This window comes from Polypterus senegalus, chromosome 3, assembly GCF_016835505.1.
Source record: "Polypterus senegalus isolate Bchr_013 chromosome 3, ASM1683550v1, whole genome shotgun sequence".
NCBI lineage: Eukaryota > Metazoa > Chordata > Cladistia > Polypteriformes > Polypteridae > Polypterus > Polypterus senegalus.
The window spans coordinates 67,527,196-67,548,924 of NC_053156.1; the positions used below are offsets into that span (position 1 = coordinate 67,527,196).

The window sequence follows — 21,729 nt, forward strand, 5'->3', positions numbered from 1 at the left end:
TAAGTGATGGATATGTTTTTGTGGGATGCCAGATAGAATAGCATTACAGTGAGGTGACTAGGGCATTAACTAGTACTTCAGTGCTGTGTTGTGTAAGAACAGGACAAAGTCTAGAAATGTTTCGGAGATTGAAGAAGGCAGTCCGAGAAATGTTACTTGTATGGGAGGAATTATTTAATAATAATTATTATTGTTATTATTTAATAATTGCTATTCTATTAGTGTATAAATTGATATAAATAATTGCATTTAAACGATTCGCCAAAATCTGTTGTATATAAACAATACTGTTTTAAGTGTTATCGTTTTTTCATCAGAAAACCCGGTTTCAATGTCTACCTGTATTAGTTTAAATGGCACTTTTGCCACTCGAAATGTGGTGGATGCACTGACGTATCGTGTCGACTGGGCAACACAGTGAATGTGTCATCTATCTATATATGTCTATGATTGAGAATGAATGGGGGCGGCAAGGGGCAGTTTATCACCTGCCCACCTCACACTCACCTCCACTACAGTATGCTGCCTGCAGCGTCTGCCCACTGAGAACAAACACGGTGCGGCCAAAGGCGGGTAGCGAATTGCCCACCACTGCCCCCATTCAACAGGCAGCCATCCGAGGCACACTACAATGCTGTCTCCTGCCGCCCCATTCACCCTTAGTGGCCTCCGTTCAGCCACAACTGGGTCACCGCTTGCAGCATTACCAGCGTCCACCGAGAACGAACAGGGCAGCTGTGTGTGGTGGGCGGGCAGTGAAACCTCTTGCTGCCGGGAGCCACCTGAGGGACACTACACTGCACGAACAGCAAAATCGACCTCCCTCCAGCCTCCGTCCAGCCACCGCTTGCAGCGTCCCCTGGCTGAAGATGACGGAGCGGCAGTTACTGAGGTGCATGCGTTGCAGCTGCGGCCCTGTTCATAAGTCGTAGGTCGGATGTCCATAACCTGGGGACTACCTGTATATGATTTTTTTACAATTACATTTATTAACCTTAATAATTTAACTAAACCATAATACATATATTTCAGAAAAGACTAGGGTACAATTAAACTGAAAGGAAAACAAATACCTGCAGACTGTGATTCTGTGGTGCTCATGGTCATTAAGATAAGGCAAGTGGAGGTCTGTATGCCCAGACCTCAACCACAATACTATGTTGAATTCTAGAATACTTTTATGTTGATGTGAAGATCTAACTTTTCATGATATAATGTTGAGATTAAATAGTGCCATTTTTAAAATTTTGTTTTGGTAAAACATACTGAAATTGAATGTATAAAATGTTTATATGTTTTTTTAAAAACGATTGAAACAATTGTTTGTTTGTTTATTATTGATTAGTAATGTACTTATATGTTTGACATTTTTTTTTCTTTCTGGTCAAGCATATTAGGAGACAAAGCATATTCAAACAGTATAGACAGCAGTCAGGAACAAACCCTGGTCAGGGCAAGAACTTTTCGCAAGGCACGTTTATATATACATTAGACCAATTAACTGATTCAGGGTAACCCTAAAACACATCTTTGACAAGTGGGTGCAAAGTTGATGAATCTGGAGAAAAGGCACAGTGACACAGAATGTGTAAGAGCCGCACCACCAGACAGTCACTAGGTTGTAATTCAAACTTATTCTGACAGAGCTGTGAAACGGTAATACTTACTACTGTGCCACGATATGCTCACTTCTCCTGTGGCATTTTTCTGGGATTTTGTGATTATTTATTCTCTTGCTATGTGGAAGTCTGAATAATGTATTTTTCTAGAAAAAATGAACTTTTTTATATATTGAATAGTATTTAAAATATTTAAAGGCTTTGAGACCTGAGAATGTATGGTATCATAAGTAACTTGCAGGTAAATCTGCTATTCTAATTCTGGTTAATGATCCTCACAAGGAAATAGATATGCTACTGTCTAAAGGTTCTTTTAGATATATTAAGTTTGAGTAGCCATTTAGATCATCAGTAGTAAGTGTGTGCTTGGTGTGTGTGTGCATGCCCTGTAGTGGGCTAGTGCCCTGTGTTGGCTGGGATTGGCTCCAGCAGACCCCTGTAACCCAGTAGCGGGTTGGATAATGGATGGATGGATGGATGTTAGTGTTGTTATTTCCCAAATGTTGCAGAAGTAAAAATTATGCACATTCAGTATGAAATTGCTGCATATGGGGGCCTCATTGCCCGAAATTGTCATTGGCTGTCTTATACTATACATTTATTTTTTTTACTCTGCATGTAAACAGTCTAGAAGATAATAAACTTTGAAAGAATGTTTCCCTTTTGTGGAGAACATTACTGCTGTTGATTAACAAAGTTAGACTTCCATCAGAATGACTGGAGGTGGGCCTTCTTAGTTTTCTCTATTGTTCTGACTTCCTCAAATTTCACAAAGGCTGCAGTCAGTTTAGTTGGTGACTACATACTATATTAGCTCAATCTCAGCAAGTATCTGAATTTGCTTTGTGACTAATGTATGACATACCCATTATTGTTTCCTCCCTTGCATGCCATGCTGCTGGATTAGTCTCCAGCATTGTGGTGAAAATATGCGGATAATATCATACTGTATGTAAATCAACCTTATCTCATGAACACCTTTGTTGCATAATAAGTTTGGCTGAGGCATTTGTCTTTAAATAATTTAAAATGCAAAACCTATACCACAAGCAAAATTACTAATATTGTAATATACAAAAAAGTGCCCTATTTACCACTTGCTCCATATCTATATTTGAACTTTTAATTTTGAAAGTGTTGTTAATAATTGACAATGGTACACAAATGCACCTAAACAATTCATTGCTGTTTGCAGGCTCACAGCTGATTACTAAGTTTTTATTACTCCTGTTGGATATTAACATGACCAAACAATGCTAAAGGAGTCTGAAGAAAACGTAATACTTCTCCTTTACTCCAAGCTTGGGTAATTTGCCTTCTTAAGTTTTACATTTTTATTTGGTGTTACACTTTCAAGGTACATACAAAACTTGATTAATTTTAGTTATCTTAATAGTCTTAAAATAAAGCAAACATTTTTCAGAGTCATCAGTAAACTGCTTGTTGAATAAACCATCAGCCACCTCGGTTTCTGCTTGACTGCTCTAGAAAAAGCCTCCCTAAATAATAATAATAATTTGCATTTATATAGCGCCTTTCTCACTACTCATAGTGCTTAGCAATTGCAGGTTATTATTTTAGGTTTAAGGACAACCATGGCATTATATTTTTGTTGGTGCAAACTGAAGTTGCTAACTACATTTTCATATCTTGTAGTTAAAGAGACCAGAGTGTTCCCATATTTTTGATGCTAAATACAGTTATACATTCCATTCCATTAAGCTTTGGATCTCCAAAAGCTTGTTGACTTCACCAGCCATGTCAAGCTTTGGAACATGGTCCAATCTTCAGGTTCCCCTGGAAGATTGTCACTGTAATGCAGGAGCTCCATACACATATTGTTAGTGTAATTCACAGTGAGAGGCACAGATGCCAAAATGGAAAATGTGTCTAATAAGGCTAAACATTTGTCCTCGGAGTCTTTCTTATACCATTGGACTAGTGTGTGTGTCTATGGAAATATATCTATGTGTATTGTGAGCTGGGGGCTGTTTGCACCCCTACAGGTTAAAAAAGACGGCTGAAAGACTACCTTCACATTGCTCCCTTACTTGCAGCTGATCTATCACGCGATCCCCGTGGTACTTCACAGACTTAAAAGTCCGAACAGCACCTGTCAGTTTTTGATTGATTGCTTTTCTCTCTCTCTAATTCTCTGTCTCTCTGTTCTTCCCTGCTCCTGATGCGCATTCCTTTGAAGAGGAAGATATGTTTGCATTCTTTTAATTGTGAGATGGAACTGTCATCTCCGTCTTGTCAAGGAGCACGCTTAAACTTTTGAAAAAGAGACATGTTTTTTTGCAGTGTTTGAATAAAGTTCCTGTCTCTACAACCTTCTTTGTTTCTGTGCAAATCTGTGACCCAAGAGTGACAAGTGGTACCAGAAGTGGGGTGGTTGCACAGATGAAGGCCAAGGAATTGTTTCAGATCACTCAAAATGTCCCGCTTCCTCCTGACCTGGAAGATGATCCAGTTCCTGGTCTACCTGCTAATTCCAAGGATGTGCTGACAAAGATGAGGCCTTCCGATGACCCAGAGATGTTTCTTTTGGCTTTTGAACATGTGTCGACTTTACTGGGATCGGACAAACGAAACTGGGCTGTCATCATCACCCCTTTTTTGTCTGGGGATGCCTTATTTGTTTTACGGAATCTGCCTCGCGATAAACTCTGCAATTATGATTTCTTGAAGCGGCAGGTTGTTTTACGAAAGACTAAGAGCTTTTTGTCTAAAGGTTTTGCGCTTCATGATTGGAAACTGAACATGGACGGACCCATTCGTGCGCAAATTCGAGATTTGATTCATAAAATTCACTGCTGGTTTGAGGGAAACGAGATGGAGTGAGTTATGGAAAAGGTTGTCATGAATATACTGCTGGCAGGGATACCTGCAGTTCTCCGAGATGAATTCTTTCATCATGATGTTGAATCGTTGACGATCATAGCCAGACGTTTGGAGGGTTCTCAAACCGCTTGGAGAAAAAGTGGTGGATCTGCTGCTCCTTATGCTGTTCCGCAGCCTCAGAGAGATCTCCCAGGGAATGCTTGTCGCTTTGAACTTCTACGTGCTGTTAACCCTGAAAATGTGAAGCTGGGGGGCTGCGAGATCTCGGCATTATTGGACTCAGGAAGTGACCTTTGTATTGTCAGATGGGACTGTCTTGACGACATGTATCTGTGTAACACTGAATCTGTAAACATACGTTGTGTACATAGAGATGTTAAAGACTATCAAACATTGCTTCTTCCGTTAACATATAAGGGTCGACATTTTAAAGTTTGGTCTGCCGTTTCGGTCTCCTGTCCCTGGCCCTTACTGATCAGGAGGAGGAATGTCCTTTTTCCCAGACTCATGACTGAATGACAGACGCCAGTCAGTGAGCCCCGTGTCAAGCTTAGCGTGGAGGAAGAGAATGAACTGGCTGTTGGGGAAGATCTTGAGCCCCGTTTAAATATTGAACCTGAAGTGGCTGTTGGGGAAATTCTCAAGCCCAGACTAGATATTGAACCCGATCTTTCCAGTGAGTCCGAGGGTGACACTAAACCAATTCCACCCCCACCCCCAATTTGGCTGGCCCATCTACAACTTCCCAACTTGCGAATTCCTCCGAACAAGAACCCAGCATTGGCGAGCAGACTGATTTTGTGTGTTTGCAGCATGCTGATAGCTCATTAGAATATGCATTTAAACAGGCTCGCTCTGCTAGTGACTCTTATTACCAAGAGCGTGCACCCGGGGGCTTTAAAACCCTGCACTTTCTTGAGAAAGATAGTTGCCTTTTTAGAGTGATATCAGATTATTTAGTCTGGGGATTTATTGAACAGTTAGTTGTACCTGAAGTACATGGGGACATTCTTTTGCAATTAGCTCACTCTCACATCTTGGGTGAGCACCTGGGGACTGATAAGACTAGAGAACGTTTATCAAAACAATTTTATTGGCTGAATATGGGGAAAGATGTGGAGCGGTTCTGTACTTCTTGTCCTGATTGTCAAATCGTCTCTGCTTATAAACCTGCTTGGGCTCCCCTTTCTCCTATGCCTATTTTGGAAATCCCTTTCCAACGGGTGGGATTAGATATAGTACGTCCTCTACCTAAGACTAAAAGTGGGTATCAATATATGCTTGTGTTGGTTGACTATGCAACGTGATATCCGGAAGTGGCTGCTTTGAAAAAAGCCAATTCCTCCACTGTAGCCAAAGCTTTGTGTGGGATTTTTACGCGTATTGGCATCCCTAGAGAAATTTTAACTGATCAGGGCACACCTTTTACTTTTCGTGTGATGAAACAATTGTGTGACAGCTTTACTATTAAGAAATTTTGTACCACAGTTTACCATCCACAGATGAATGGTTTGACTGAATGATTTAACAAAACTTTTAAAACAGATGATCAGGCAAGTCGCTCATGATGACCCGATGTCTTGGGACTCTGTCCTGCCTTTTCTAATGTTTGCGGTGCGGGAATCGCCACAGGCGTCCACTGCCTTGAGTTCATTTGAGTTGTTGTTTGGCAGGTGTCCGCGAGGCGTCTTGGATGTTGTATGAGAGGAATGGACAGGATTTGGGACAACAGCTCGCGGACCGAGCTTTGCAGATTGGCTAATTTCGTTGCAAGAAAGAATTTCTAAACTTTATTCTATTGCTGTAGAGCATCAGCGACGTGAGCAAGAAACTCAGAAATGTCTTTATGATAGACGCTGTAAGCTCCATGAATTCAAACCTGGCAATCGTGTTCTGGTACTGATTCCAACAGATCTGCATAAATTCCTAGCAAAATGGCAGGGCCCTGCCATTATTGAGGAACGTATGGGACCATTAAATTATAAGGTTAAAATACCGGGCCGGTGCAAACCATTCCAGATTTTACATATTAATCTCTTGAAGTAATGGCATGACCCACGGTTGGGGGGGCTGGGTGCACTTCTTTGGCTGCTGTCTCTCAGACCGATGTTGCCATTGGTGACGATTTGACAGACTCGCAAAAGACAGAGTTGTTACCTTTGCAGAACATAAAATCACTACTGAACCCGGTGTTAGGGTGCAGATGCACCCATATCGGATTCCAGAAGCATGACGGAATATTGTGTGCGAGGAAGTCAGAAAGATGCTGGCAATGGGTGTAATTTGTGAAAGTAAAAGTGACTGGTGTAGTCCGGTCGTATTAGTCCCAATACAAGATGGCCCGGTTCGCTTCAGTATCGATTTTAGGCGCTTGAATAAAGTCTCAAAATTTGATGCTTATCCAATGCCCCATGTTGATTAACTGTTGGAAAAACTGTGTCAGGCATCCTATATCTCCACACTAGATCTCACGAAAGGTTACTGGCAGTTGCCTCTTGAGGCTGACAGTTGCGAAAAAACAGCATTTGCGACACTCTGACGGACTTTATGAATTTACTAGTCTCCCATTTGGCCTTCATGGTGTGCCTCTAACTTTCCAGCGTATGATGGACCAGATCTTGTGTCCTTATTCCAAGTATTCCAGGGCGTATCTCGATGATGTTGTGATTTTCAGTAATTATTGCCAAACACATTTGGAACATCTCCAGGCTGTCCTTGAGAGCCTAAGACAGGCTGGTTTGACAGCTAACCCCAAGAACTATAAATTGGGTATGTCTGAGACTCATTATCTGGGCTACTCCATGGGCTGGGGGTTTACTCCGACTTAAATTCAGAAAAGTAGAAGAGATGCTTGCTTATCCACGCTCAGAAACGCAGAAACAAGTATATACCTTTCTGGGGCTTGCAGGTTATTACAGAAGATTCATCCCTGATTTTGCAAATAGGGCTGCTTCTCTTTCAGATCTTACTAGAGGCAGAAAAAAATGCCCTGTTGTATGGACAGACATTTGTGAACATGCCTTTTGTGATTTGAAAACTGCTTTGTCTTCTTATCCAGTTCTGCAGAATCCCAACTTCTCCAAGGATTTTGTTCTACAGACAGACACAAGTGCATTTGGTGTAGGCGCCGTCCTGTCCCAGGTTTTTGATGGGGAAGAGCACCCTATCACATTTTTGAGTAGGAAATTGCTTCCTAGGGAGCATAATTATTCGACTATTGAAAAAGAATGCTTGGCAATAAAATGTGCTGTGGAAGGGACGAAATTTCATATTAGTGACAGATCATGCTCCACTTCAGTGGTTATACTGTCAGAAAGAAACAAACTCTCATCTCATGAGATGGTTTTGGGTTTGCAACCTTACAGTTTTACAGTAAGGCATCAACCCGGCTCTGAACATATTATTGCTGATGTCCTGCCATGCTTGTTTTAGCCTGGTTTGAAATGTCGTTTGATTCACGAAGAAGTGAGTAAAGCTGGGGATTGGGGGGTTTTGTGTGAGCTGGGGGGCTCTTCAAATAGCAACAGGTTAAAAAAAACGGCTGAAAGACTACCTTCACATTGCTCCCTTGCTTGCTCGGCTTACTGTTGCGCAGTACTTCGCAGACTAAGGGCTCATTTATACTTCACGCTCAGAACGCGTACGCGCCCGCATCATGGCTGCCACGCGTTCCCAGTGTTCATTTCACGCGTCCTTTGAGCAGGTCCTCAGAAATTAACGCAACGCATGCGCGAGTTGCAGTACCAACAAAAAGTCGGGGGGCGCAGTGTGCTGAAAGTCGGAAAGTGACGTCAGAGTCTCTGTTTACTATCTACATGTGACAGCAAGCCTCTATTGAGATCCTTCGGGGATCGATGTGCGCTATACATTATGTTCCCGATGTGTTGCAAAAAAAAAAAAAAAATAGCCAAAAGATGGTATGTGAGACTTTTAAAATGTATCATGTCATTTATATATGTCTTTTTTACTTTTTAATTTTTGCAACTTAACAACAGCAACATAATGTATAGCGTTATATTTGAGCCACTGAGAAAAAAATAAAGGACACGGTGAAAACGTGTACTTTGTGATTAAAGTGGAAATTTCGGCTTTAATCTCGAAATTTCCACTTTAACCTCATAGTTTACTTTATCATTAAAGCAGACGGTCGCAAACGTCATCCCAGTTTTTAATCGCTACGGGCTTCTTGGACCTGACAGCAGGTAAAGTAAAACAATAAAAAATAGATGGTACAAAAGATGGTATGTGAGACTTTTAAAATGTATCGTGTCATTACGATCGGGAATATGCGACGCTTGAATATAAAAGCACCACGAATGCATCTGTATGTCGGCATTTTGCTTCAGCAGCGGAAAGCAGCAATAGATTGCCAAACAGAACAAATTAAATGTATGATATTCCAACTCTCTGCACGTTTAGAATCTTTAGATTTATACTTGATATCACTTTCATGATGAAATGCATTAAAATGTGTATGTTACATTTTACATATAATTTCGTTTAAATAATGAATATTGTTAATAAATACACACATGGGGGAATAATTACACACATGGGGGTGTCACGGTGGCGGAGCGATAGCACTGCTGTCTCGCAGGGAGTTATGTTGCTGGTATTCCACACTGTGCTCCGGTTTCCTTTCAAAGATATGCAGATTTGGGGATTTGGTGCCGCTAAAATGACGCTAGTGTATGTGTGTGCTTGTATTCACCTTGCGATGAGCTGAGGCCTCGTCAAGGGACTGTTTCTCACTCGTGCCCAATGCTTCCTGGAATGGACACATACATCCCTGGATTTATGGATTTAATCAATAAACATCCTTTTCAGAGATATTGCAGTAAGGTGTTATCGGAATTTAATAGGTGTTCTAGGCAATTCACAACACAGAGAAGCCGAACATGTTCTCACCACGATAATATCTTGCACTGCCACCTGGTGGATTCCTCCAGATTTACGTAAAGAACGCGCGCAAGTATAAACACTACAACGCTTGCGTAGCAGGAGCGTCCGCTGCAGCATGCGTCGCGTCGCGTGAAGTATAAATGAGCCCTTAAAAGTCCGAACAGCACCTGTCAGGTTTTGATTGATTGTTTGCTTTTCTCTCTCTCTGTCCTTACCTGCTCCTGACGCACATTCCTTTGAAGAGGAATATATGTTTGCATTCTTTTAATTGTGAGACGGAACTGTCATCTCCATCTTGTCAAGGAGCACGTTTAAACTTTTGAAAAAGAGACATGTTTGTTTGCAGTGTTTGAATAAAATTCCTGTCTCTACAACCTTCTATGTTTCTGTGCAAATCTGTGACCCAAGTGTGACAGTATGTATATGTGTAAGTCATATAGCCTGTCCAAGACCCATCACGTGTAAGGCAGGAACAAATCTTGAATGGACTGCTAAGCTATGGTAGGGCACACACACACAAGCCCATACACAGCCAATTTACATACATTCTGACATGTACTGTATATTATTGAGATGTGGGAGGAAAGATTTTCAGACATAAGGAGAACTTGTAAACACACTGACAGTATGCTGGTTGGAATGCAAATCCAAGTCTCGGGAGCTGTAAGCCACTAGTGCTAACCACTAAGACACTTTACTGTCCCTATATTAAAAACTAGCAAAATACCCGCGCTTTGCAGCAGCGAAGTACTGCCTTAAAATTTTTATTAAGAAGAAAATTAAACCTTTTTAAACTGAGGGAAAATATACCAATAATTATTTGTACCAATAATTAATTGTTTGTATACTACATTGTGAGTTCGGCCCTCCGGTTGTAATATGACCAAGCTGTGCACTGAGCTTACTCTTGAGCATACAACGTACAGTTGACCATGTGAACAGTAATCTTGTTTCAAATCTCACAGCTTGGATTGCTGCTGTCATAATCAGTTGGAGTTTCATGGTTTGTTTCAATTACGACAGTATTTGTAGGACTTGTGTTGAAGAGACATTCGGCATCTGTCAAGCGTTGTAAGTATACAAACAGTTTCATCGATAACTTCACATCCAGCTTTTGAGAGTTTAAACATTCATAAACATCAAAGTGTCCACTACTGAAATCGTCACCTGTCAATCTAAGATGTTTAAGAGGCATTGGCGGTTGTCGAAAGGTGTAAAATATTTGGCCATTTCGGTACACTTGAAAGCGACAACTGACATGCAGATGCATAGGTGAAGGGCTTAAGCATTTCACTCTTCTAGTGCTCCTGTGTAGAATAATTATCTCCTGTACCGTCATCAGTCCACACCTTGAACCTGTCCCAGTCATTCAATACATAAGACACAATGTTCCTCCGGATATCAACAGTGAGCCTGATATGGCCGTGCAATATGTAACAAAGAGAATGGAAAAGGTAGGTGCCATCTCCGGGCATGGAAACCACTCGGTAAGTGACAGTTCTCTAATCGATGGTGATCGACTCGATAGACATGTTAATGGGGGTACGGTTGGAATGATAAAGGAAATGGGTACCTGAACAATGTAAAGTAAGTCTAAAATACCTACACAATAACTATAATCGTAATAAATGAACAATAAAACAGCGGAGAAGCCGTGGATTAAATAAAAAGGCTGTAGTTATCAGCAGGGAGACGTGAATCCCGTGGCGAAGCAAGGAAGGGAATGTTGAGACTGGAGCAACGGACGGTCTTATATAGGCAGGCAGCCAACAACATGGGAGGCGTTGGGATGGGGGACCCAACGCCGCCTCACACGTTGACCGAGCTGCAGGCTATGGACGTATATATGTATGTAAGTAGATTTCAGTTAGCGTTGGGAACCTTCATACCAAATTTCTTGAAGATGGGCCCATAAGTAACAAAAACTGTTGAAAAGTTCAATATGGCGGCCGACAGTGGCATCAAACCACCGAAATAAGTACCAAATTTCAGCCTTCTACCTACACGGGAAGTTGGAGAATTAGTGACGTTGGAAATTTCAATATGGCGGCTGACAGTGGCATCATACCACCGAAATAAGTATGTACATTGGTTTCGGTTAGCGCAGGGAGCCGCCTACCAAATTTCGTAAAGTTGGGGCCATAAATAAGAAAGTTCAACATGGTGGACGTTGTTGACCGTTACGCATAGAATTTCGGAATGAAACCTGCTTAACTTTTGTAAGTAAGCTGTAAGGAATGAGCCTGCCAAATTTCAGCCTTCTACCTACATGGGAAGTTGGAGAATTAGTGACATTGGAAACTTCAATATGGCGGCCGACAGTGGCTTCATACCACTGAAATAAGTACGTACATTGGTTTCGGTCAGCGCAGGGAAGCCACCTACCAAATTTCGTGAAGATGGGGCCATGAATAAGAAAGTTCAACATGGCGGACGTTGTTGACCGTTACGCGTAGAATTTCGGAATGAAACCTGCTTAACTTTTGTAAGTAAGCTGTAAGGAATGAGCCTGCCAAATTTCAGCCTTCTACCTACATGGGAAGTTGGAGAATTAGTGACATTGGAAACTTCAATATGGCAGCCGACAGTGGCTTCATACCAATGAAATAAGTACGTACATCGGTTTCAGTTAGCGCAGGGAAGCCGCCTACCAAATTTCGTGAAGATGGGGCCATGAATAAGAAAGTTCAACATGGCGGACGTTGTTGACTGTTATGACCGTCACGCGTAGAATTTCGAAATGAAACCTGCTTAACTTTTGTAAGAAAGCTGTAAGGAATGAGCCTGCCAAAATTCAGTCTTCTACCTACACAGGAAGTTGGAGAATTAGTGATGAGTGAGTGAGTGAGTGAGTCAGTGAGGGCTTTGCCTTTTATTAGTATAGATGACTATCCTTGATATCTTTCTACATATACATCTATATACATTCTGAATGTGCCCAGTATTTGTCTTATATAATACAAGTTTATATTGGAGAAATTGCTTTCTGCAGAGGAAACTCAGGCAGGGCACAATGTTGTATTCACCATTCTAGCCTAGAATCATTAAAATATAGTAGCATTGAAACACTTATAAGACTAGAATACTGTGCAAACTAACTCTTACGGAGCAGGATGTGATGGTGATGATGCTTCATTTGAAAACAAACCCTTATCAAACTGCTGTTAAAAAGTTGCTATCATGTCTGACAGTGTCTGTAACACATCTAATACTAGAGTTAAAATGTGTGGTGTATCTTGCACTTTTCAACATTTGTAATGTTCAGGATTGCTTGGCTGGGAGTAGTTAGAATCATGCAGTCTGGTAATATTTTGTACTCTTTCTCTTTTTTGTCAGAATCAGAATTACTTTATTTACCAAATATATCTTTAGTATACAATAGTTTAATGTGACAGATTGGCAAAAGTGCATTAAAATACAGACCAACAAATGTGCAAACGTACAGATGTAGAAACTTACTACAGGGTGGTCCAGATCTAATTATGCAGAAGCAGATCATCTGGATGACTTTGATTTATGCGGGGACGATTCTAGTTCGGCTCAATCACGATTCTTCATGTTGTCAATTCGCACACTTTTTGATGGTCCGGGATTTTTCAGGTAATTTTCTATGTAATAAACTTAATAAGTTATAGCATAATGAAGATTTTATAATTAGATCTAGACCACACTATAGTTAGTAAACAGTGACCTTTATACATAGACACACAACATTAACAATAGCAGCAACAACTCTACACAGCAAGTTAGGTTAAGACATAAGTAATTTCTGGGTATTTGTTGCTAGTTACTTGTTCAGTAAAAAAAATGTTCAGGTGCCGTGAAATGTAATGGTGACAAACATGTTCTTTACCAGAAGGGAGTTTTTGAAACAGGCTTTTGCCTGGATATGTGGGGTCCATGGTGACTTTTTTCTACTCACTTATTTCAATTATTGCATAATTCAGCAAGTCTGCAAGAGGAACACGCACAAACTTGTGAAAAATAAAAACAGTATTCCAATGCGGAAACCTGAATATATTAGTTAATTAATCTAGTTTCTTAAAATAATGTTGATTCAGTTATTGTGATTGTGAATCTCAAGGTTGGTAAAATAAATAGGTGCTTTACCTAACTTGTGGTTAATTATTAGGTGTTTTATTTTTTATAAATGTAAGAAAATACAATGTAGTAAAACTAAAATGAATACATTTAGTACTACATAAATAAAGTGTCCTACGACAAAAACATTCAGTGTTACTTTTTTTTATAGGGGATAACACATTAAGAATTTGGGACATGAAGACAGGAAGTGCAACGCTCGTTATTCCAGCACATTGTGCTGAGATCCTAACTTGTGACTGGTGCAAATATGATCAGGTACTAAATAAAAACTTACTCTCCTAGATATTATATATGAAACAGTGCATTAAATAATAAACTTTCAAACAGCTTTAGGTTTACATAGTTACTGTATGAAATCATTTGAACATATTGTCAAGAAGTGACATTTTATCATAGAAAATGTTTAGATTCAATTGGTTTCATGTCACTTAAAATTGATAGGCAAGTATCCCATTAAGTTTTGAGATGAGACTGTCAGTTCTGTAATTACTTCAGTAAAAAACTAAAATACCCACATAACTCTATTTTTGTGTACATGTTCCATACAGTTGCTTTAATAAAGCAATGTAGGAATTCAGTGTAACAAATAAAATATAAATCAGTAATTTCACACAGTAAATAGTCACTTGAAACATTAACATTGTCTTGGCTATTTTTTTCAAACAGTTTATTGGTACCTTGAATTAAAAAAAAAAAGATCAAATAACACCAAAAACATTAATATTTCTGGGTTTTTCAAACGTTTGAATGCTGTTTTAGTAAAACTAAAAAAGAACACGGATTGCATAAGCATAAAGCAGAAAAGAGCCCAGCTAATTAAAGGTGACAATTAGGGTTGAATGATTAATTGATTTCAAATTGAAATCTGTATTTTACCCTGCGGTGGGCTGGCGCCCTTCCCGGGGTTTGTTTCCTGCCTTGTGCCCTGTGTTGGCTGGGATTGGGTCCAGCAGACCCCCGTGACCCTGTAGTTAGGATATAGCAGGTTGGATAATGAATGGAACCTGTATTTGAAACAATACGATTAGCAAATCTCAAAGGCAATGATTTAGGACAAAGGTTCTCAAACTCGGTCCTGGGGGACCCCTGTGGCTACCGGTTTTTGTTCCAACCAAATTCCTAATCAGTGACAACACCTGATAACACTGATCTCATTTAATTAGCTGGTATTATTTATCTTTTATTCTACATTCAGAAAAGCACAGCAGCATGATTTTAGAAATATTTAGAAATATTTCTGTTTTTGCTATGGATTTAAATGCTTAACTCTCTTTTAATATTTCACCCTTTCTCTGTGCAGTTTGCTCCCTTCATTGAATCTTAATAATGACAATTAAAAACAAGCAGAGCAGAAACCCAAGCAAACAACACTCAATCGTGAAAGGCTGCAACTACTTTAGCGTCAGCCCCACAAAGTAGTAAATAACGAATTAATTAAACAATTAGAACACCTAGAAAAGTAGAATGACAAGCAAGATGAAAATACAGTAGAGTCTCGCTTATCCGACATAAACGGGCCGGCCAAACGCCGGATAAGCGAAAATGTTGGATAATGGCAGGTGTTAAGAAAAAGCCTATTAAACGTCAAACTGTGTTATAATTTTACACATTACGAACCTAATAATCATGTTTTACAACAAAACAACAGAATAAATTAACTGAAAAAATGAACTTACAGTTACAGAATTGTCTGACGTTAAATACAGTATGTTCTGTACTTAAAATGTTCAGTCCTGTGATGATTTAAAGACATTTTTGATCGTAGTCTGCTGTCCTGACGAGTGTTGTTTCTTCGCTGTGAAGTCTCGCCATCTTTGCAGCATCATTATGTCGATTCCTGTAGCTTCTTCTTGTTGCTCAATGTAATTAATTGCAGTTTCTAGCCTTAACTCTGTGACTAATATAGTCAACATCCGTATGATCGTATACTGTTTACTACAGCATTGTGACTGCGTGTGTGTGTTTGTGCTGTGACGTGCGAGTCCCCGTCTTGCACCCAAAAACTCGTAGCTGAATCTCAGTACTTTTAGCAACACCAGCTTTATTAAGCTTGAAACAGCAACAGCGTAGTTATCTATTGTAGCGGGATCTGCCACTCTCCTATACACAGACACAGCAGTCAGGCAGGGTCGGGGAGGAAAGTAATATTGAGCCCTGCACATTTATAATGTTACTTGTATCACCCATCAATGGCAGGCGCTTATAGCATGTCCGTGATCTTTTCAGACTGGCTTTTATGTCGAACCGCTACAGCGCTGGGAGACTGCAATTGCTTGTGGAATCCCACAAGAGTTTAGAAATTCATTCACACCATCCATGATTCTTTTCAAAGGTAAAGTGCAGGTTAATTTGCTTTATGTATTCTTACTTTAGATTTTGTATTAATCATTTTTATATGAAAAGTTTTGGGTTGTGGAATGAATCATCTGAGTTTCCATTATTTCTTATGGGGAAATTTGCATTGATATACTGTACGAGCGCTTTGGACTGCAAGCACATTTCCAGAATGAATTATGCTCGCAAACCGAGGTTCCACTGTAATTAGCTGCTGCAGAGTCGGGAGCAACAAAGAATAGACTACGTTCACGCTCTCAACTTGCAGTTCTTGTTGCCGATTGATGCATATTTTTTTTTGTTTTTTTTTGCGTTGGGACGTCGGATAATACGGAATGTTGGATAAGCGAAGGTAGGATAAGCGAGACTCTACTGTACTGTTAAAAAGAAAAAAAATACATATAACTTTCTTTTTTAGTACATTTCAATACTTTTTTTGTTTTTTTTTGTTACCAAACTTAGTTTTCTAATTTGTATATTGTTCCCAAAACAGGGAATCTGGGAAACAACAGTTCACTTAATTAGCCCAGGAGTCCAATTAAAAACTGAAGCTGGTTGGAGCAAAAGCCTGCAGCCACTGGTGGCCTCCTGGACCGAGTTTGAGAACCCCTGATTTTTGATAAACTTTATGCAGCTTGCCTAACCAATACGGCTTTCAGATCAAATGTTTCTATACGAATGTATTTAGTATTTGTTTAGAAAAGATCTTATTCAAAGGCAAAAGCTGGTTGTAAAAGAACGGTTGTTTATTTTGGCTTAGTGTTACTCCTGACGCACTATGCAAAGCTGCTGTATTTTGCGGGTTTCTTTTTACACTTCACTTTCACGGTCGGCCTTTTCGGAATTTTGAATGATTAGCTTGTTTTTTTCATTAATACAACGTACAGCTAGATCCATTCAAAACATTTTTTGTACTGCCCCACTGCTATGCTCCTGATCCACAAGTGGGCCGTGCCATCCATTAATATTTTTTATTGAGGAAAATACTCTTTTGTATAAAATGTACGCAGTGTACACATTATTGTTGATTCACAACGAACCAAATAGGTGATTTTTGATTGCCAGGTGCTCTTCTAGCTAGTATGATCGTATATCATATACCGAGACTGTTTAATTGGCACGGACAGTAACTCAGCATTACCTTCGTAATGGAGCCACATGTCAGCATTCATGTCTGAAACCATCAAAGGCTGACATTCTGGTGTCCTTGACAACAAATCTGTCAAGACCACAATGAGTGTTGAGAAGAAGTAAATATGTCAGGGAAGCAAGTATTATGTAAGGCCTCTGTTGTTTGGAGTAATTTTAAGATTTTAGTTGTACTGCACTGTATCCTATAGTGGCAGCATTTGTGGAAAAAAAGTTCAACATTTAAATACTGGTCATCAGCAAATATTTTTTTCATTTGAGTGTGCAATATCTAGACATTTTGTGTAACATTTATTTTCTATTTCTATTATTATATTTAGTGATCACCTTTTTGAAAATTATTCTGTGGTTTGTCGATATATAGCCTAAAAGCGGGATATCAGTAAAAAATGTTCTATTTATTACAGATTGTGCAATATTTAGATGCTGCTCTTGAGCCACAAGTCGCAGCTTTTATAATTGTTCTATGTTTGATTGTTCCATGTTCAAAGCCAATTAAAAAGTAACAAAAACTATATCCTTACGTTAGAATTTAAAGCAGTTAACATTTTGATTGTATCTTACATTTTAATGATTCATTATGTTTTAAATCTATTACAAAGTAAATTTTGAACTAAAGCTTGGCTTTAAAAAATTATATTGTAAATCAAATTGCAATCACAGTATCTGTCAGAAAAACACAATTAGATATTTTCCCCAAATAGGTAGGCCTAGTGAGAATTTCAGTTTTAAAATTAGTAGTGAATAGGTGTTTTAAAGCTTTAGTTTAAAGGCTAATGTTGTTATGTAGATTCATTAACATACTTAAACATGCTTTTTCTTTATATGAACATATTTGTATATTGATTTTTAAAGTTGCTTTAAAAAAAATCAAAACTAATATTTGTATTATTTAAAACTGAAGTTAATTATTTTCTTTGTCGCTTAAAGAATATCGTTGTCACTGGAGCAGTAGATTGCAACTTGCGAGTCTGGGACTTGAGAAACATCCAGGAACCTGTTGCTGATCTGAAAGGACATTCATATGCCATCAGAAGAGTGAAGGTAAGATATATTATAGAATACAAAAGTTGCACCTATTAACTATTTTCCTGATGAAAGCTCAGACTGTATTTATTTATCAATTTATGAAATTTTCCTCAAGTCTAAACCCTAGTATAAATAATAAATATTATTATTTATAAATAACAATTGTGGATTTGATTAATCAGGATTTTCATTGTGTTTGCAGATGGTTGGTTTGAATAAAGTAAACTAGAAAATACCTTGCACTTAATTTACATATAGAAATTCAAAAGAAGTATTAAGTCTGTTGGTGACTATACATTTGCCAGATCTAAGTCAGTATAAATTTGTGGGTGGACATGCTCAGCAGTGTATTGGTGCCTTGTCCAAGGTCGGTTCATGTATTTGCTGATTGCAAAAGGATGAGCTTTCACTGTCACTGGCTTAGAATAGTGATAATTAATTTCAGAAACAGATGAATAGATGGATGAACATTCTATTAACTAGGGAGCAGAAAGGGTGCACTGCTACCTAAGCCAGGTTCTCAGAATTCTCTGAGACATCGAGAAAATCGATCGAACATTTTTTCTGTAAAATAGTGAACCATGTCAACACCTAAACCAGTGAAAAATCAATGTCTAAATTATGCAGATGAGATATCTGAACATCTTTGCTGCTAGCTAATCCAACAGATTTAATGGACTGAATGTTTCCTCTGTCTTTTCTCTTTTATGTTCAAGGCCACCGAACCAAAGGAGGTAACTAGCCTGCATTGAATTATAAAATGTAATTGAAGGTATTATAGGAATATTTAGAAAGGGCCAGTCTTAAAGGCTGGAGTGTCTCATTGGGCATTATATACTGTAAATTGAAAGTGTAACACAATTTTGAAAATAAAAACATGTAGTTGTTTTTAAAATGTTGCACTGAGTTATCCAGTGTCTAGCTACATGTAAAGAAGAAGTTAGAGCAGTAACAAAAATCTGGTTGACTACAAAAAATGGCACAAGTACAACAGGACAAAAAAAGGTGTGTAGGGGTGGGTATTTACATAGAGGTAGGCTGACCAGATATCCATTTTTTTCCGGGACAGACAATTTTTATGGATCATGTCCCATTTTAATCATCATGTCCCAGAATTTGACACAACAATATCCCATTTGTCCTGTTCTTTTAGAATATGCTGAAATGTAGAGGGACTCGCACACAGAAATATACATTATGTGTATTTTATCAAGGTGTACGGATCTTCAATTTAGCTCTTTATTTCTACAAGGCACACAAAACCCCAAGGAGTAACCCCCAAACCTGTCTTCAATTTAATTTGCGTCTAGCACTCTTAATGAGTTGTATCAAGTTTTGGAACCATGAAAATTTGGTCAGCCTACTTGGCAGTAAATATAACCAAAAAGCCTGAAATGGAATATGAATCACATCTTAGGTTATACAGCAATTGTGCTTTATAAGTCTAGTGCAGTTCACAGTATCAATATTCAGCCATGGCAGTCAATGGTGACATATCCAATTGCTAAGTTTAAGGGAGCAATTTTTTTTCACACAGTGGTAGTTGGTGTTGGTTAGCTTTGTCCATTCAATAAATGACATAAACAAGAAAGTTTTATTTCATTACTCAGACATGTTTTATTTAATCTTACAATTTGGCTGAAGACTTGAAAAAATGTACATTTTCACAGAACTATATTTTATTTTAATCAGTAGATCCTAATGGTTCAGTGACCTAAATACTGTGAAGTCTCTGATTACAGAGTATTAAGTCAAACAAAAAAAGTTTACTGTACATCTGTGAATATTCTGGTAAAAAAGCCCCACCGAAAATTGCTTTTTGTAATATTTCACAAAGACATTTGTTTTATTTTTATATCTATTAGTTTCAGTTTTAGTTTTAGTAATTATGGTATGGTTAAAGAGCTACTATGGAGTTTAGTTTTGTGTCTCAATCAGACAGAACTGTATACATCACGGGTTTGGATATAATATGAGTTTAACGTTAGTGGAAGCATACTACACTACATGATTTACTCTCTGGTTTTGTTTTTGTCTGATAAAAACAAGCATAATCAAAACCAGATGCTGAAAATGAATAATTTTATACAATTTTTCAGATATTTTCTCTGTCATTTGTGCTGAACAAACTTGTGTTGACTGTTGGCAATTTTCATCTTTTCCTTTTCTTGCCCAGAATGGGCCAATTTGTGATGAAATTTAGGTGAATTTTAAGGTTTGAGGGTTTTTTACTCTAAATATCTACAGAATACAGCATATCCTGCTCCAAGACAATATGCTTAAAATTAAAGCCTTCGATATTGCATTCAGAAATCTCCCATACTGGGCTTTGTTATTTTTCTACCTGCCATATTGATCTCTTGATTCCATCCCAGACACATAAAAATTATAGACAGAAATTTGCAACCTGCAGACCTGAAAAGATATAAAAAATCAGAAAATAGATTAAACTGTGTTCTGACAGGTGTGATCATGAAAATCATGGGATCTTAGGAAAAACCAGGCTCTTAGGCTTAAATCAGTGTGCAGACCCCACATAGGTGTATGGAGGGAAAGAAGGTTAGAGGCAGTGAGACTTGAATAGGTCATGCATAAGAACAGTAAATCCTTAATGAGCAGAGTAAGAGTAAGTAATATGAGTATGGACAACCACAAAATAACAGAGACTGCATCTGAGATTAGGAACAATATATACATTTTCTAAACCCACTTATTCAGAGCATGATCGCTGGAATCCTGGAGCCTATCCCAGCAGGTTTGAATGTAAGGCTGGAAAAATCCCTGGTATGCAATATGAATGATATGGCTGATGTTAAAAACAAAAAGAGTATGATATTTCAACTGTCTGTTTTGAGAGAGAGAGAGACATTGAAAAGAGGGGGACAAATACTATAAAACATACTTCTGCCACCAGATTATTTTCACCATATCAGGTATTTTGAACTGTGAATGTACATTAAAAAAAGATAAATTAATAAATAAAAAATACATACAAAAACACATTAGTATGTTTAGTTTTACACTAGTTGGTAGACTCTCTTCACCTACCTACCTGTAGTTAAGTAGAGACATTACCAATTCAGGAATTTTACAATGTTTGTATTGCTTTGTTGTTAAACAACCTTTTTAAATCAAAATTGATTGGTCAGCAACATTAAGATGATCTTGTATGTTGACCTTCTCAGGCCATTGATCAGTGCCATTTTAGTTTCAAAAAGGATTTTTCCAGTGCAAAGTGTCAGGTGAATTATTGTCAACAAAGCACAGGTACCTAAGAAATAAACTGAAACATTCACTTATGATTTTTCTGTTCATACAGTGAAGGTTTTGTTGACCACAACATTCTGACTTCAAGCATTTGTATTACTTCTTGATATACTCAAAGCTCATAGAAATGAGGCAGCTCACAACGGAAATTAGACTCACATACAGCCTGGAATTTGGCTTATTGTGTGCTGCTGTATTAGTTGCTGTGTACATACTGTACCTTGGGCTCAATCAGAATTACAGCTAAAATGCCGTCATTTACGAACAGACTGAAATTCTGTAAGAGATTATCTGTATCTAATAATTCACTCTTGAGCTCTGGGGATCCATTTAGAGTCAGCTTTGAAACCTACTGAGCACATTCAAAGCAAAATCATCACCTTGGTATTCTTCACTAACACTTGAACCAGAATCTGTCACATAGTCACATATCAGCTCCTGAATAACTGTCCTTATTATCACAAAGCACCCTTTCTATTTC

General features: G+C 38.5%; 1 protein-coding gene across 1 annotated transcript in view; it reads left to right on the forward strand.

The window, feature by feature from the left end:
* Positions 1–21,729, forward strand: part of pex7 (peroxisomal biogenesis factor 7) — a 206,850-nt gene that overhangs the window by 63,853 nt on the left and 121,268 nt on the right. Inside the window, exons 6-7 of the mRNA XM_039747436.1 lie at positions 13,618–13,724; positions 17,883–17,996. Of these exons, the coding sequence (XP_039603370.1) occupies positions 13,618–13,724; positions 17,883–17,996 (221 nt within the window). The remainder of the gene's footprint in view (positions 1–13,617; positions 13,725–17,882; positions 17,997–21,729) is intronic.